The sequence below is a fragment of the Anopheles aquasalis genome, chromosome 2 (assembly GCF_943734665.1).
Source record: "Anopheles aquasalis chromosome 2, idAnoAquaMG_Q_19, whole genome shotgun sequence".
NCBI classification, from domain to species: Eukaryota; Metazoa; Arthropoda; class Insecta; order Diptera; family Culicidae; genus Anopheles; species Anopheles aquasalis.
The window spans coordinates 48,557,501-48,572,500 of record NC_064877.1 but is presented as its reverse complement, the minus strand read 5'-3'; the positions used below and the strand labels follow the sequence as shown (position 1 = coordinate 48,572,500).

The following is a 15,000-nucleotide window of genomic DNA, read 5'->3' as shown; positions in this document are numbered from 1 at the left end:
GTGGTTATCTCTGTTGCAGGTCAAGCAGATGAAGACAAGCGCCGAATGTAGGGCTAGGATGGTAAAGCAACAGTTAAGGCAAGCGAAGCATTTGTCTGTTACTGAAAGCAGGAAGTTTACTGAAAGTTGGAAGTCGAACCAAACCTAGAGCTATTGAAGAGGGCAGCTCAAATAATCCATCTGTACTAAGCAGGAAAGAAAGAAGACAAAAATGAAAAGAAGAACCGAAATAACAAAGAGAAAAACACACAAAGTTAAAGGATGTTGAACATGAAACGAACAGGGAAACGGACAGAGTAACGCATCTACTGTATACACCACTACCACCACCACCACCAACTGGTTACAGTATCGTCTAAACTAAAATGTCCATTAGTGCGAACAATAGTGCAGAAGTAGAGTGAGAGTTTAGCAGGCAAGATGTGTCCAAAAGGTTAGTTTAAGGAACTTCCTAAACAGTAAGCTTTACCGAACTTACAAAAACCCTCACACGCCAGAGAGCGAACGCTAAAAGCGCTACTATGAAGGTGAACAACAAAAAAGGGAAGATTAAAATCAGATACCAAATCTTCAAAACAGAAACAAAACCACCAGTACGTTGATTGATTGACAGCGCACTTCTGCAAACGAAACCGTTGGGTTTGCCGAAAGATGATTTCTTCCTGAAGCGCAACGAGCCAGAAACGCAGAGACTGAGATCCAGATTATCGAGTGCCGGTACCGATTATAGTCCAGGTTTGTCTGCTACCTTACACTACCAGTAAGCAATTACACGCAACCGTCGGATGTCAATTGTCAACAGTTTGGCCAAGCTTCAGGCTCGAGAGCGCGCTCGCACCAAGGAGAAGCTTGGCTAGACATGATACGATTTCTCTGGTTTTATTTCTGCCGTGTCCAGCGTTCTTGACTTATGCTGCCAAATTGTTGCTTTCTTCTTAACCTATACAAACTGTGAGCTGACCTTAGCATAGCTTTCAGCCGAGGGAGCGTTCACCGAAAAGGAATGCAGTCACCATATTAACGGCCCAAGTGAATTCATGTTAGCGACCCTTGCATTCTCAACCGTCGCGTTGTTCATGCGTGATTCGAATTCCACCGAACTTTTCCGTCCCAGCATGTTCGGAGGAAGCGTAATATCGCACGCGGTTCTAGAGGAGGAATATTAGGAACACTCCTATGTGCTTTTTCAACTTTGCCTAATGAAAATTATCTAGCTCTCTGCAAGTTCAGTAACAAAGGCTGGCGAATTCACTAACAAACTAGTGGATCCAGCCATTCTTTGAGTATTATGCGTTTATTCGTTATGAAGAATAAATAAGGTGAATATCTTATGAAGGTAATCTCTTATGTACCTTTAGGTAAGCAATGTATCTTGCGAAGATTTTGTCGAATTGGGTCGATAATCGACTCAAAATTGATTTGTAACATTTGGGCATAGTTCAACGTGTTTCTCAATTGGACGCTTTTACACATGGGACAGTTGTGAATGCTTATGGGCAGCATAACCAGCGAAGGAGAAACAATCGAGAAAGCACCTAACTCGGAAGACCGTTTGACGTGTAGATATCCCAGTGAAATCCTTGATCCCCACGATACAACTGTTAGCCAAAATGTGATTCTCTATTAATCTCGCTGTATATATATGAACATCTATATATATAGTTGACCCGACGCCCACGAGTTCTACTGTGCGCCGCCGTGTCTCGATGTCCGTGTGTTGTTAACCAAGAGGAAGGGATCAGATGGGCGCATTGCCACAAAACCACTGTTTGCCACTCGACCGTTGTTATGGATATTAAATGTATGTTAAATAAAAGAACATCAAAGAGAGCGGCTCGGTTCAGAGAGCTGCTATGCAGACTCCGTCAACTTTGCACTATTAGATGAAGAAACCAAACTAAATTGTCGTTTAGAAACCGAGATACACGAAATACACTTAGATGATGATCTCCTGCTATTCGAACTCGTATGGATTCTCTCCAATTTAATGCCAAAAATGATGGGATTGAAAATACAAAAATTACCTAAAAGTTGTGGATGTTCTAGATGGGTGGCGGTGCAGCTTCCGAAGTAGATTGTCCCGATTGTGTGGTTTGTTTCACTGGCACAAGCACTTACTGCGCTGATTGGTTTCGGTTTGGTAACAAGGGCGAGATTAGTGGAAAGAAAGTAGACGATGTTTAGCGTAGATTCACGTCGAATGCTAAAGCGTGACACGTTATTCTTCCTCTCTATCTAGTGTGCGGTGTACTTCTATTGGTGACGAGAATTGTCCTTGCTCTCTGTGTCTGTGGATGCTTTTGATAACACTTTACAAACTTGCCTTTACTCGCTCCAGATACCTTTTGTATTCAGTTTCGAGCGCGCTGTAGTCAAGGTGGCATAACTACGTGTCAACATCATGGTACAGATTATGGTTTTCCATTGTGCCCATGAACCAAAATTGGTTAAAATTTACAACCAAAACCAAAAGCAAGTACAAAGTGGTACAGATTAACACACGGTAGTGTTGCTTTCAATGCCATTTTGCATTTTACACGTATGGTCTCAGCATGATTGGTTTCTGGTATCGCTATTCATACCCTCTATCGTTATCAATTAACGTAGCGCATCCTTATTTCATGTATCCTCATCTCGCTTCAAACCTACGGCGTAGTGCAAGTTAGCAAAGCTTCTGCAAAACGAAGCCTCCGATCTCCGGCGAAGCCACCATCCTTAACCATTCTTACCGAAAAATGTGAATTGTGCAAAATACAAAGTGGAACGTCACTCGTAACACAGGAAATCAATATTAAAAACCGAACTTAAAGTCGATCGATGTTTGTCTGAATGCTCTAACGAGTGATGATGGCTGAGAAACGAGTAACGCGACCACAGTTAAGCACTACTACGCAGAAGTCAATGGGAAAGTATACCGAGCATCTTTCAAGCGAGTGGACGAGGGCTTAACGAATAGAGCCTAGCAGAAAATTGCACCGATTGAACAAGATTAAGAGTTTAAGCAACACTGGTGAAAAGAAGCACGGCAATACCTGAAAATACGATAGTAAATAACTTGGACAGAACAGAAAGGCGAAATGCAATTGGGAAATGCAGCTGACATGCATAGCTACCAAACAATACACGTCAAATGAGCCGAATGTAAGAGGACCAGATTTCTGAGTGAAATATCTGCCATGAGCGAAGTCTACGGATGTGTGTGCGAAGGGTGCTAGCGGAAAATCTGGAGTAGAAGGTCTGTGTGGACAGAGTGAATGGATGTTGACCACATGAAGAGGGGACTACAACCTATCCAAGAATGAAGCTCGGCTTTCGAGCCAATAAACTTAAGTCTGATACAGCATAATATTCAAGCCAAATATTAGACGACCTTACATTCCGAATCATACAAACAAAAAAAAAAGGCTCAGGAAATGGCACTAGGGTAAGAAACTTCATCTAGGTTAATTTATTTGAAAGATCGATAATGATAACATTTTCAGATGGCGGCGGTAGATGCTGAAACGCACGACAACGTAACGAAATAAGAACTACATTCGGGGTAAGTAGTCAATACTTGGCTGAAGAACCCAACAGTCTGCATATTACTGCTCTTCCGGCTAGCAATTAGTGCCTTCGATGTAACCGTAGATTGTCGCTTATCGCAAGCACAGTAAGGGATGCTACGAAGCACAGGATGGTTGTCGTTGGCAAGGATGCAGCACCGTTCTCGGGTGTTAGCAAAGCGAATGATGTCGATGGATAATCTTCTTCGTTCACCGACATAGATGTTGACGGATCAATCGTTTCCACGGAGGCAATGGAGTGGCTGTACATGTTCAGTGCCGTTGTTGGATCACTTGCTACAGACGCGTTCTCTGCTAAAGCCGTTGACGTCGCCAACGTTATCGATGGCAATGTGGTACGTGATAAGCTATTACTAGCAGAAGATCGGATTTTAAGTGTCGCATCAGTTTCTTCTATGCTTGTAAATTCCTCAAAGCCATTAGCTAATGTGCTTTCCATAACTCCTTGTTCCGTCACATAATCCGATACCAATCCGATCGGACTAGTTGTTTCCTTTAGGCTAATTTCATGTTCAGCTTCCTCGTCACTAATGGAGATGGATCTAAATGAAACAGTTTCCTTGCTAGTGCTTCCAGTTTCCTGCGGTGTATTCGTGAAATTTTCCTCAGTATTCGGAATCTCTTCAGGTGTGTCCGTGGATGTTGGATTTGTCTGACCGCTAGTTGTTTTTCGTCGCATATTTTCCGTACTACCTTTTAGGCCATCAATGGTATTTACGTAAGGCGTTGGAACAGTAGTATACGGCAGTACTGTGGTAGTTTTTTCTGTTCTCATATCTTCACCATAAGATAAAATTGTTGTTACCCCATTGAAATATTCGTTATTGATCGTTGTGTATAATCCACTATCATCGTCAGTAGCTAAAGTACCTTTCGCGGTTGTTCTTGGCTCTGAGAGATTTAACGTTGACATTACTGTTGATGGGAAAGCAGATGTGGTGGTACTTTCATTATCCTCAATTAAATCCATTCCCGTGGTCATTGCCTCCGGTGCAACAGTTGGAATATCTTCCACTATTTCAGAGATGCTCTGAGCGATAGTCGCTGTAGCTGTATCTGTTGGTACCGTAAAAGATTCTAATGTCGAGTATTGATCCTCAACTGATGTGTCCTGCTGATTGCTGCCGTCGTTACTTCTAGCCGATGTTTCATCGGCTGATTTCATCGAATCGGTATTGCTATACTTGCTTGTTGTGTGAGGATCGTTTTGTTCTATCATATCTGTTGTTGGTTGAAATGTCGTTGGCGATTCAGTCACAGGTGCTGCACTGCTATCCTCTACCGCTTCGTATGAAATCGATGTAGAGCTTACGGGTATGAATACGGTGGTATCGATCCCATCTGGTACCTCAGTAGTACTAAGGCGTGGAGTATCAGTAGTTGAAGTTAAGGAATCGATTTCTCCTTCGGTTAAGGCGGAACTCTCGGGTTGAATTGTGTTACTAGTCACAGGGAGGGTTGCAGTACTATTCTCACTTTCAACTGTTGTGGTTGTGTAAACTTTTGAAACAATATCCCATTCGATAAGGGTAATTGACTCGATAGATTCGGTAGTAACAATGGGTGTAGTATCGTCGTTGTTTTCATTCTGTGCTTCCCCGGTGGTTGTAGAAATCACTGAGGTAGTTGTCGTAGCTTCGATGGTTTCACTCTCTGTTAATGGTGGATCAGTGTCGTTACCATCATTCGATGTAGTGTAACTTTCTGTTGTAGGAATATCACTGAATTGATGCGTTGACGCCTCCGTAGCAGACTCTTCTTCACTGTCAATTGTTTCCACTACGGTGAATGTAGGAGTGATCATGGTTGTTTCACTTATCTCACTTTTCGTCACTTCTGTTGATATTACGGTCGTGGTTTCAAGTAATGTTTCCTCCGATTCTTTCGTAACTGTGATCCCAACCGTTGATGAGCTAAACGTTGCTTTAGAATCCTTCGTAGTAACTTCGATTGATGACTCTTTATTGTCGGTTTTATCAATGGCATTGCTATCGATGCTAGGTAGCGATATTTCTTCTATTCCTGTTAGTGAGGAAATAGTAATCTCTTCCGTGATTTCCACAGTAGAAATGCGCTCTTCTGTTGGCGATGAAGAACTAGCATTCGTCACTTGCTCTGTTGAATCCGTCACGTCACTAGAGGAGTACGCACGAAACCAATCCGGGCTAGCTGGTACGATTAGCGAGGATGTTAGCTCAAGATCGTTAGTAACAGTTTCACTAACAGCGGTTGTTACACTTTGCGTGGTTTCACTTTGCCTTTCAGTAGGGAATGCTGTTTGCGTCACTGTAGCGCTGGATTCTGATGAAACAGGTTTGGTGGTAGCTTCTAAATCGCTGACGGACACATTGCTGGACTCTTTCACATGGTCTGATTCACTGTTATCAATGTCTTTTGTACTGTTGTCATAGAGAGACGGTAATGTTGGTTTCAGATCTGGAGGAGTATCATCACTCGGTATCACTGCGGCTGTAGTCATTTCACCGTCAAGCTCCGCTTCAGTACTGTCATTATCCTTTGTCTCATTCCCGGTGTGCTGCTGCTGCTCAGTTGGCTCGATATACTGAGCAGTTGTGAGCGTTACGGTTGCTTCATTGGCCGTAATCTCAGTTACTGTAGTGATGTCCTTAGAAACACCATTCTCCCCAACACCCGCCATATCCGTACGAGTATTGACGGCTTCGTTGCTTCGACCATCTTCCTCTTCCGATTGTTCAATTAGCGGATCGATACGATCGGCGTCTATATCCCGATCGGAAAACTCCACTTTGTTCATCACTGTTGGCCTGTGGAAACGGAAACACAAATTATTTATCGACATTGTAACACACTAAAAACGACCCCTAAAGGTCAAAGCGAGCGGAACCGTATCATCGAAGAACCAGTTCGTTACCTTTGGTAAAATACAGGATTGCCGGATGTCAAGCGGAACACAAGCACTACACACAGTAATCCAATCACAGCCCGGTCCATGTTTTTTTCTTGCTCAATCTGCACGTATAAATTTAGTTAAAAAGTTCGAGTGCTTTGTTCAAGGACCAGTGCGGACGACGAGTCAACTTTCCAAAGATCCTCTTCAGTCTCTGTCCGGTTCACGAATGGACTGTTCACTGTTACTGCAATCTCATTTTATCAAGCGTAGCACCCGTTCTTTAACGATTATGGATCGAAAGGGACCCACATATGAAGATGGTGGTAATCATCTCCTTCACTCACGATGTACGATGTGACGCCTGGCTAGCTGCGTCTAGGACTATCGCGTATCCGTTTTATGGTTCGGGACGATTTGCAGGACTCAGGATCGTCCCCCTTCCCTCTCTGTCACTGGCAACAGGGCAGGTCGTTTGCAAAAATGATGACTTCTGCCCGGCCCGGGTGACGAACGACGAGCTGAACTGGCTTCAACAACAGGCCCGGGATGACTAAATCATCCCATAAACCGGTCTGGGCCGAGCCGGTCGGCCGGGCGTCGATGCTCTTGTGCCTGTCTGATTGATTTTTATCAAATTCTACCCGATAGCCCATTAGCTGCCGTAACAACAACGACACCTACCGTACATGGCCGTTGGCCGTTGCACGCAGCACGGCCACAGGTCGCGCAGGACACTTGTCGGTCCCACGGGGTTTCGGTAGTGCGTTATACACCTCCCCTCTCATCGGTAATGAGCCTGCCAGAATGATGGAGGATTGCAATAGCGCACTCAAGGGTAAGCATCACCGCATCGACGCTCATAATGCGTCGCTCATTGTCACACGATACACGCAGGTGAACAATATGTCTCCAAATTCTTGTCCGAGGTGTGTGTGGCGTGGGGCAGACATGCGAGGGAGAACGTTCGATTACTTCCGATTGAAGTAGAGACGATAGGCGCTAGTGGTGAATGCTTCAACCACTCCCCGCCTATGTCTGCGTCTGCTTAGATTGAGATCGTTGTAAAGGGAGAGGGAGACACATTAGTTCTTTCGGGTAGCCGGTTGCTACCTCGCTGTTGCTACGGGCGTCAGTCAGTCAGCAGGTGCGTCTGGGTGCGATATTTTTTGGCTGGATTTAGGTAAATGGATACGCTACCCCGGTGTCCAATGGCAGGATTTGGTGGTCGCGACCAGTTTCTGAGGGACAACAGAGTCCGTCGCGGTTGTGGTTGTGGCTGGCTGGTAAATGTGTCCGCTAATTACATCACATAACGTGTCCTTTCACGCTACCGTCACAACCGTTTTCATACCAATGGAACGCATTTATATCTATGAAAATGAGAGTATTGATTGGCTTATGGATTGGATTGGATTGCTTCTCAATTGTTGTTTGTGGTTTTGCCGACCTTAACCTGGCCTGGCCCAGCGTTCTTCATCTGGTGCGGTTCCCGCCCTCGGCGCGACATTGTACGTTGACGATGCAACCTTGTCTGTGTCTCCGATACATTAAACAATTTGCCCGGGACCCACAGTCACCGGAGGATCAATAAATAAACCAAATCGATGACGCCTGGTTATGGTTCGCAGATTAGCAAATGCTCAAGTGGCCGAGTGTGGGGAGGCTATTAGGACTCATTCAAGCCTATAAGGGGATTTCAGAAAATTACACGGAACAAAAAATACTGAGAATTGTGTACAAATGATGTTTCCGATTTAAGGAGTTTAGTGAAGCTAGATAATGCGAAAAAGGACATCCTATTTGAAATTCCGTCAAAGATTTTGTGATCAGCCAAGCAGCGTCCTATCAATATCAAAGCTAGCGATAACGGAATATTTCATTGTTAAAATAGTAATAATAACAACTAATCCTCCAAATCAATTTCGTCGTCTTTAAAGTAATCCCTCCCCAATGCAATGCACTTGTGCCAACGGATTTTCAAGTTTTGGAATCTTGTGAAAAAGTCGACTTTAGGGATGGCCTGCAGCTCCTTCTTCGCAGCAGCTTGAATCGGCTCTACCGTTTCAAAACGATGTCTTCGGAGGAGTTTTTTGAGCTTGTCGAATAGCCAGAATTCCAATGGTGCTAAATCAGGCTACAGCGATGGTTTTGGAATGGGATGAATGGAGTTTTTGGCGAAAAACTCACGGATAACCAACGCTAGTCGCTGGTACCGGTACCAGTCGAGTTGTGACGCGTTTGAGACCCAACACATTTTTCAATTGACTAGTCAATTGAAGTTGATGGTCACCTAGGACTTCCGACTTATATTTTTTTTCCGCCTTATATTTTTTTTTTATTTAACTTAGCGTAATCACCAAAGGCTTGCTGCATCATTTTGTACCTATCCGCAAACCAAATTTTATGCTACTTCTTTACTCTAAAAATTTCGTCATAGCGAAAACCGAAGAATGCACTATGAGTAGCTCACAAGAAAATTCATAACTCAAAAACTAATCATTATTTTTTAAACTTGTCTTGGATGTCAATCACAGTACAGGCAACCTACAAAAAATACGAGAATTAAAAAATACGTTCGCACGAGTGAATAGAGTGCCGTATCCCCTTTTTTGATGGACACAGTAGTATAACTTGGTCTGGACATAAAATGTCGATAGAATCAACAAAAGATGCGGAAAATATATTAACTATACCGATAATTGAAATATGAGAATATAGCATCCGCCGCAAGTATTTCAAATGTCAGACAAGAAGATCCTTTTGTAGCGCCGATAAAAATACCCGCAAAACCCACAAAAAGGATAACGCAGTACTGATAAACTTTAAACTGTAATCAATGTAACTTACGCATTACTATGCTACAAGATGATAGTATTGAGTCATCATGCTTTTACTTGCTGGTCTAAATGCTGTGAAAAGCTATCCCGTAGAGTCCACGTTAATGTGTAATCTTACATTACTCAAGGACATTCACGACGGAAAGAAATGTGAGTAAACGACACAAAGGCACACATTGTTCAGGGCATGTTTTTTTCGTATTAATGTTTATTGGATTTTTCCATCAGATTCTAATGTATTATCATGATCCCACCCATTGGTTTTATCCCGTCCACGCGTGGGACGCATGCCAACAACTGTACGATAACCTTTCGTCCCTTTCCCAACCCCGCGCGCGTTATGCATTAGATTAGCTATCTCCTTCATTTAGGAATAAATTAATTTTACTTTAACAGTATGTATAGCCTTAGGGGGGGGTTTTCGCTGGCTTCTTCCACTCTACGACTCTAGCCGATCTCCACTCCACTCCATCTGCTGCTCAAGACGACGACCGACACGGGGAGGGGATTTTAGTCGAGTCGCGTCGAGTCGAGAGAGAGAGAGAGAGTGTTTGTTTACCACTTTGTGTTGCTGCTTTTTTGTTTAATATAAGTTTTGTTTCGAATCCTAGAGTTTGGGGTTTTAGTTTCCTTAGTGTCGACAGACTTACACTACACCGCCATGGCTCGTACGTACGTTTTAACGGTTTGTTACAACAACAACAGCTCCGATCAGCCATTGTTTCGCTTTGAATCGGAAAATATATGAGAGCAAGCATCCTATGAGCGATCGGGTCCGTTTGTGCCAGACGATGATAAGCAGGGGGTTTATTGTTAATGGCGAAGGCGTTGTAGCGTGTTGTAACGGTTTCATTCTTATCACCTTGCGAAACAGTAGAGTGTAACGATTGGCTCGATTGGCTTTATGGGTTTGTTATGTGATAGTTCAATGGTATTAGGGTACGTAATGTGAGTAGATCGGGCGAGGAATACAGTTTGTAGTTGTTTTTTTGTTTCTTTTCCCCGGCGCTGAAGTGGAGTTCTGTTTTGATCGCAGAATCAATGTTATAGTCACTGTTTGCGTGACCCTGCGACTGCCATTACGCTTTCGTTGTGCATTTCTGGTAACCGTGGCGTCAAATCTGATGCCATTTGGCTTTGCATTGCAAAGTATTTAGGCATAGTTAATCCCCCCGGCAGCACCGCAGTCGATGATAGCACAGTCACAGCGTTGTTCCTCTGCGCTGTGTTGGGAATGACGGGAATGATCATTCAATTCATTTGATTTAGCTAAAATGTACAGGGTTGGTTTGGTTTGGTTTGTTGGGCATGGTAGGCCTACTACGTGCTACGAGTTTTATACAGCCACAAAAAGTAGTAGCGGATGCTCCGCACGCTCTGGAATAAGCCCGGTTCGAATAAACCAATAGAAAAAGAAGGAAAGTAGAAGAGAATCGGATTAAATGCATTGCTGATATTGAACTCTCTCCTGCAGCTGTTGGGTTTTTGAAGGGCAGTACAAGACCACGCACAAGTGCCACTGACTGGGACTGTGGCCGCTCCTGGTACAAGATCCTGGCCGAGATCGAGCATGAAAAGGTCACGAAAAAGATTATAAGGAACAAGGTCGTAAGGTCGAGTGATCGAGAGTGAGAGAAAGGGAGAGAGAGAGAAAGAGAGGGAGACGTCTTATGTCTTACAAATTCTACGCTGGAAAACTTACACACCGAAAAGATTTGGTTCTAATCAAACTGTTGATTATCAACAGAATGGACATACTTTTTTGTTAATTCTCTTAAACTTTTTTAAAAATACCAAAATGGCGACCAAGCGTTAGAGAGGATCACACCACCTGCGATTCAGGTTGGATCGCAGTTGGCGCGCAGGTCTCCTCCGATTCGTTCCTAACGGTAACGGCCCCCTCGTCCGCTTCACATACGGAGTAAATGCAAAATGCCATACCATTGACATGTCATGTCCTTCATCTCACTAACGGTTTTTTTCTTATATTTTGTGTGTATATATATATTTTTTTATGTATATAGAACCAGGCCGTCGATGCGTCGATGTTGCGTTTGCTATCAGCAGCAGTGTTCAGTGTGATCAGTGTGTTTGCCGTATCGTTAAAGGAGATCCGTGCGCAAAAGAACAGGCAATGGAATAATAAACACTCTCGCCGAGAGCTTTGATTCTGATTGTAACTGGTAATACTTTGGATTTCCACCGTCATTCTGCTTCCTCCTCCTCCTTCTTCTTCTTCTTCGTGTGCTTTTTCTCTGTGTCTCCCCCCCTGTCTGCGTGTGTTTCGATTGTTTTTGTGTTTAATCTAATGTTGATCATTCGCTGATTGGCGTTTGAATAATCGTTGTGTTTGAGATGTTTTGGGAATTTTTGGGGTTTCGGGTTGTGGGGGGGGGGGGGGGGGTGTTTTATGTATACGTTTACGTTGTGCTTAGAGCGGTTGAGTTATATCATCGGCATCAACCGCTTATCTCCGGCATACGTTCCACTAACCCCCTTTCGTTGTGAAGCAAGAGTAGACCATTGAGTTGAGCATTCGATACGCTAACAACGAAATAAACGCATTGTTTAATCAGTTTCGATGCATGTTGCTATGAGTCTATTGCTTTGACACTGGCGTCATATTTTTTATGCTTTCTGTTGCTCGCTCCTGTGACTAGAGAGATTTGCTGATATGATTTGCTATTTGTTTGTTTGTGTGCTCCCATTTTCGTTTCCATTTCGCCTCCCCACTCCCAACGGGGTACACTGTATCGCCGTTCGATAAAAATCCACGTAGTAAACACACCAAAAAATCGCGGCCCCAAAGTGAAGAGCTGGGGCGGTAATCCTCTGTTACACTGCGCGATGCACACTTAACGCCGAGAACTGTTACCAAAAAACGGATGAGTGTAAAAAGAGAGAGAAAGAGAGGGAGAGTAACGGAGAGAGGTAAAGATGGTGCACCCCATTTGGTGCCCGGGACTTATGGTCTTGATCTTGACACGATTGTTACGTTTATGTTGCGCGAAACACAAAACAACTGTTTGCTAGTTAGTAAGCACGCAGCACAGTACATTCGAGAGGGCTAAATATTAGCGTCAGGTAGCGTTCGTTTTGCGTATGCGTTTTGCGCAGATTTAGGTGAAAAAAAGTACATTACACGAAATAGCAGCGGTTTGGCGCGTGCCAGGAATGTACAAATTACGGCTAAGAAGATACGATCCGCGATCCGTCTCCCTCATTATCCAATCTTTCGCTGTACAGTCTGCGATCGGGTTTTTTTTCTCAATACATTCGACTCCATACATCAAAATGTCCTAAAAATCCAGAAGGAGCTCAAAACAAAGTTTAATTTTAAACGGCGATGCGCTTACGCAGAGTGATTATGATAATGTTCTGTTCTGCGAGAGAAACTATGGCGATCAATGTGAATGCAGAGTCCGTATTTACAGCACAGAGTTCGTAGAACTGTCCTCCTTTTAAAATTCCACCTTTTATGATGTGATCGTAAAGAAAAAAATGGAAATCCACCGACTGTTAGCAAGACACAGGCCAGTGCCTGCGCCCTGATCCTCCTGACTAGGCCGTACGTGGGAAGGGGGAAGTTGTGGTTTGAGTTTTTGTTTTTTTTTTCGTACGCGAAGCTCTAATTGGACTCCACTGTCCTTTAATCTAGTCCTCAACTGAGATTGCTTATTACAGCCGCTGCTTTCGTTGGTGGAACTTTAGGCAGAGAATAAATCAGAAACAAATATCTAAACGAGGAGCTAGGAAGGGACATCACTATTGAAGTACTGCCATTGGGCGAATTAAGGACTCCCTGTTTCATCGCCATTTTTTTCTGCTTCACCGTCACGTGACGTTCTTTGCGCGCAATAATATCGGAATTGTCTACTGACTTATAGGCTAATGTTTTCGGTTTCGGCTCGATAAAGCTTGTTTATGAGGCAACAGAAATCTTTAACTGAATGAGCCTCGCATCTCATTTGTGTTTTATGAGTGTTTAGCATCAGCACCAGCAGCAATAGCTCAGCAGCTAGTAACTGCCTCTCCTTGTCCCTGTCCCTGTCGGGCTAAGTCGCGCTAAGTAACGTTAATACAACATTGATGCAACCCCCCCCCCCCCCTGGGGAGTTTATGGTTTTACAATTATGTGCCACTTTGTCGATGTTGCTGCTCTATCAGCATAGCCCACAAAATTCACTTGTTTCTGCCACTGTCCTGCGTCATCTTAGTGTCATGATGCCAGTTATAGTTCAATCACAGAGATAAGTTCAATGTAACTCGACAGTTGCACCGCTAGCGCAAGGCGAGGTCGTAGAGGCTTGGTTGGAGAGTTTGAGACGATGACCTGACCGTGTCCCCGTGGAATTTTGCGCAAAGAATCAGTCATGTTTGCCAGTTCGACGATAGCAAGGGTGAGAGTTGAAGAAAGACCGCCCCACACAAAGGAGGCTGCGGTTAAACAAAAGTTGTTCAGCGCCATTCAGATGAACCCGGGAGGGGGGGGGGGGGGGGGGAGGAAAGGACGCTCCAGCACGCTTCAGTGTTTAAATAGTCCACACGTGTACCTTTTCCGCCACGACACACCAGGAAGCACGCTCATAGTACGACGAAACGATGTGCAGACTGGTGACGTGATGGTTGATCAGTGCGTCCAGTTCGCCCTCCCGGAACACATGGTAGTAGCGATGGTGCGTTGCCGATCCGCCGATCGACGGACTGTCCAGCGAGGCGGTACTGTTCGAGTGTGCCCACGAATCGGCACTGGCATGGGATTCGAACGATGGGACCGACGATTTCTTCGTCCCCGCCAGTGGTTTCCGCTCCGTTCCGGTCACTCCAGCAGGGCCAACCGAACCGGTTGCCATAGTTACTGCACCAGTAACGGTCGATGAACTTGCTACCGGGCAGAGTGAAGCACAATTTGTCGCGTTCGCTGCAACACCGGATGTCGAAGGAGTGTTCCAGCGTGGATTGTGCCTTTCGCTGAGGTCCTTCCCGCTGCCACTGTTACTGCTACCGCTACTGCTGGCACCCAGTTGGCAATCGTTCGCTATCAAGTGACTGACTGACGGTCCGGGCTGGGTGGTGTTGAAACTGAGCACTTTGCTACGTCTCCGGTGCGCCGAGGACACGCCGATACTGGCCGACTGGGGACGTTCCGGCTGCTGCTGCTGCTGCTGCTGCTGCTGCGACGAACCACAGCTATGAGTATGCTCCTCGGAGCTGTCCTCTTCCTGTATTAGCAAGGCAGTATCGTTGGTCAACAGATCGTCCGGTTCTGGATCGTCTTCGTCCACCTCCGGGATGATGACAAAGTCATCCACCACCGTCTTACACCCGTGACTTTTCCCACACTTGATCGGACCTTGTAGCGGTGCTGACTTTGGGCCGGGACCGACCACTGCCGCCGTTGCACCACCACCACCACCGTATCCACTGACCGATGGTTGGGTGTGAGCGGTGTCGCCGACCACACTACTACCACGTTGATAGTCAAGCTCATCGAAATCATCCTCATCATCATCGTCATCGGCTTCCTCCTGTATGATCGGTGCCATCGATGAACCGTAGCTGACGGGGCCGAGTGAGTCATTGCTGTCACCGAGCTGTGCTTCCAGATTGAGACCACCTCCCGTTCCCGTTCCCGTTCCCGATCCCAGATTGCTAAGATTCGCTAGCATTAGCCGACGTTCGCGCAGTTCCGCCCGCAGCTGGCTAAGATCACGCAGATCACCGT

The 15,000-nt window shown here is 45.0% G+C and overlaps 2 protein-coding genes across 4 annotated transcripts in view; one reads left to right on the top strand and one right to left on the bottom strand.

Moving 5' to 3' along the window:
- The window catches only part of LOC126571431 (sodium-dependent phosphate transporter 2), a 43,533-nt gene extending 41,673 nt beyond the window's left edge, over positions 1-1,860 (top strand). For both annotated transcript variants that reach the window (XM_050229931.1, XM_050229930.1), the window contains exon 7: positions 1-1,860. This exon is cut by the window's left edge and continues 884 nt beyond it. The gene's annotated coding sequence lies outside the window, so the exon portion shown is untranslated.
- A 9,578-nt stretch (positions 1,861-11,438) lies between these two features.
- The window catches only part of LOC126570056 (platelet binding protein GspB), an 18,961-nt gene continuing 15,399 nt past the window's right edge, over positions 11,439-15,000 (bottom strand). For both annotated transcript variants that reach the window (XM_050227510.1, XM_050227511.1), the window contains one exon: positions 11,439-15,000. This exon is cut by the window's right edge and continues 1,542 nt beyond it. In XM_050227510.1, the coding sequence (XP_050083467.1) occupies positions 13,808-15,000 (1,193 nt within the window). In that variant the 3' untranslated portion in view covers positions 11,439-13,807.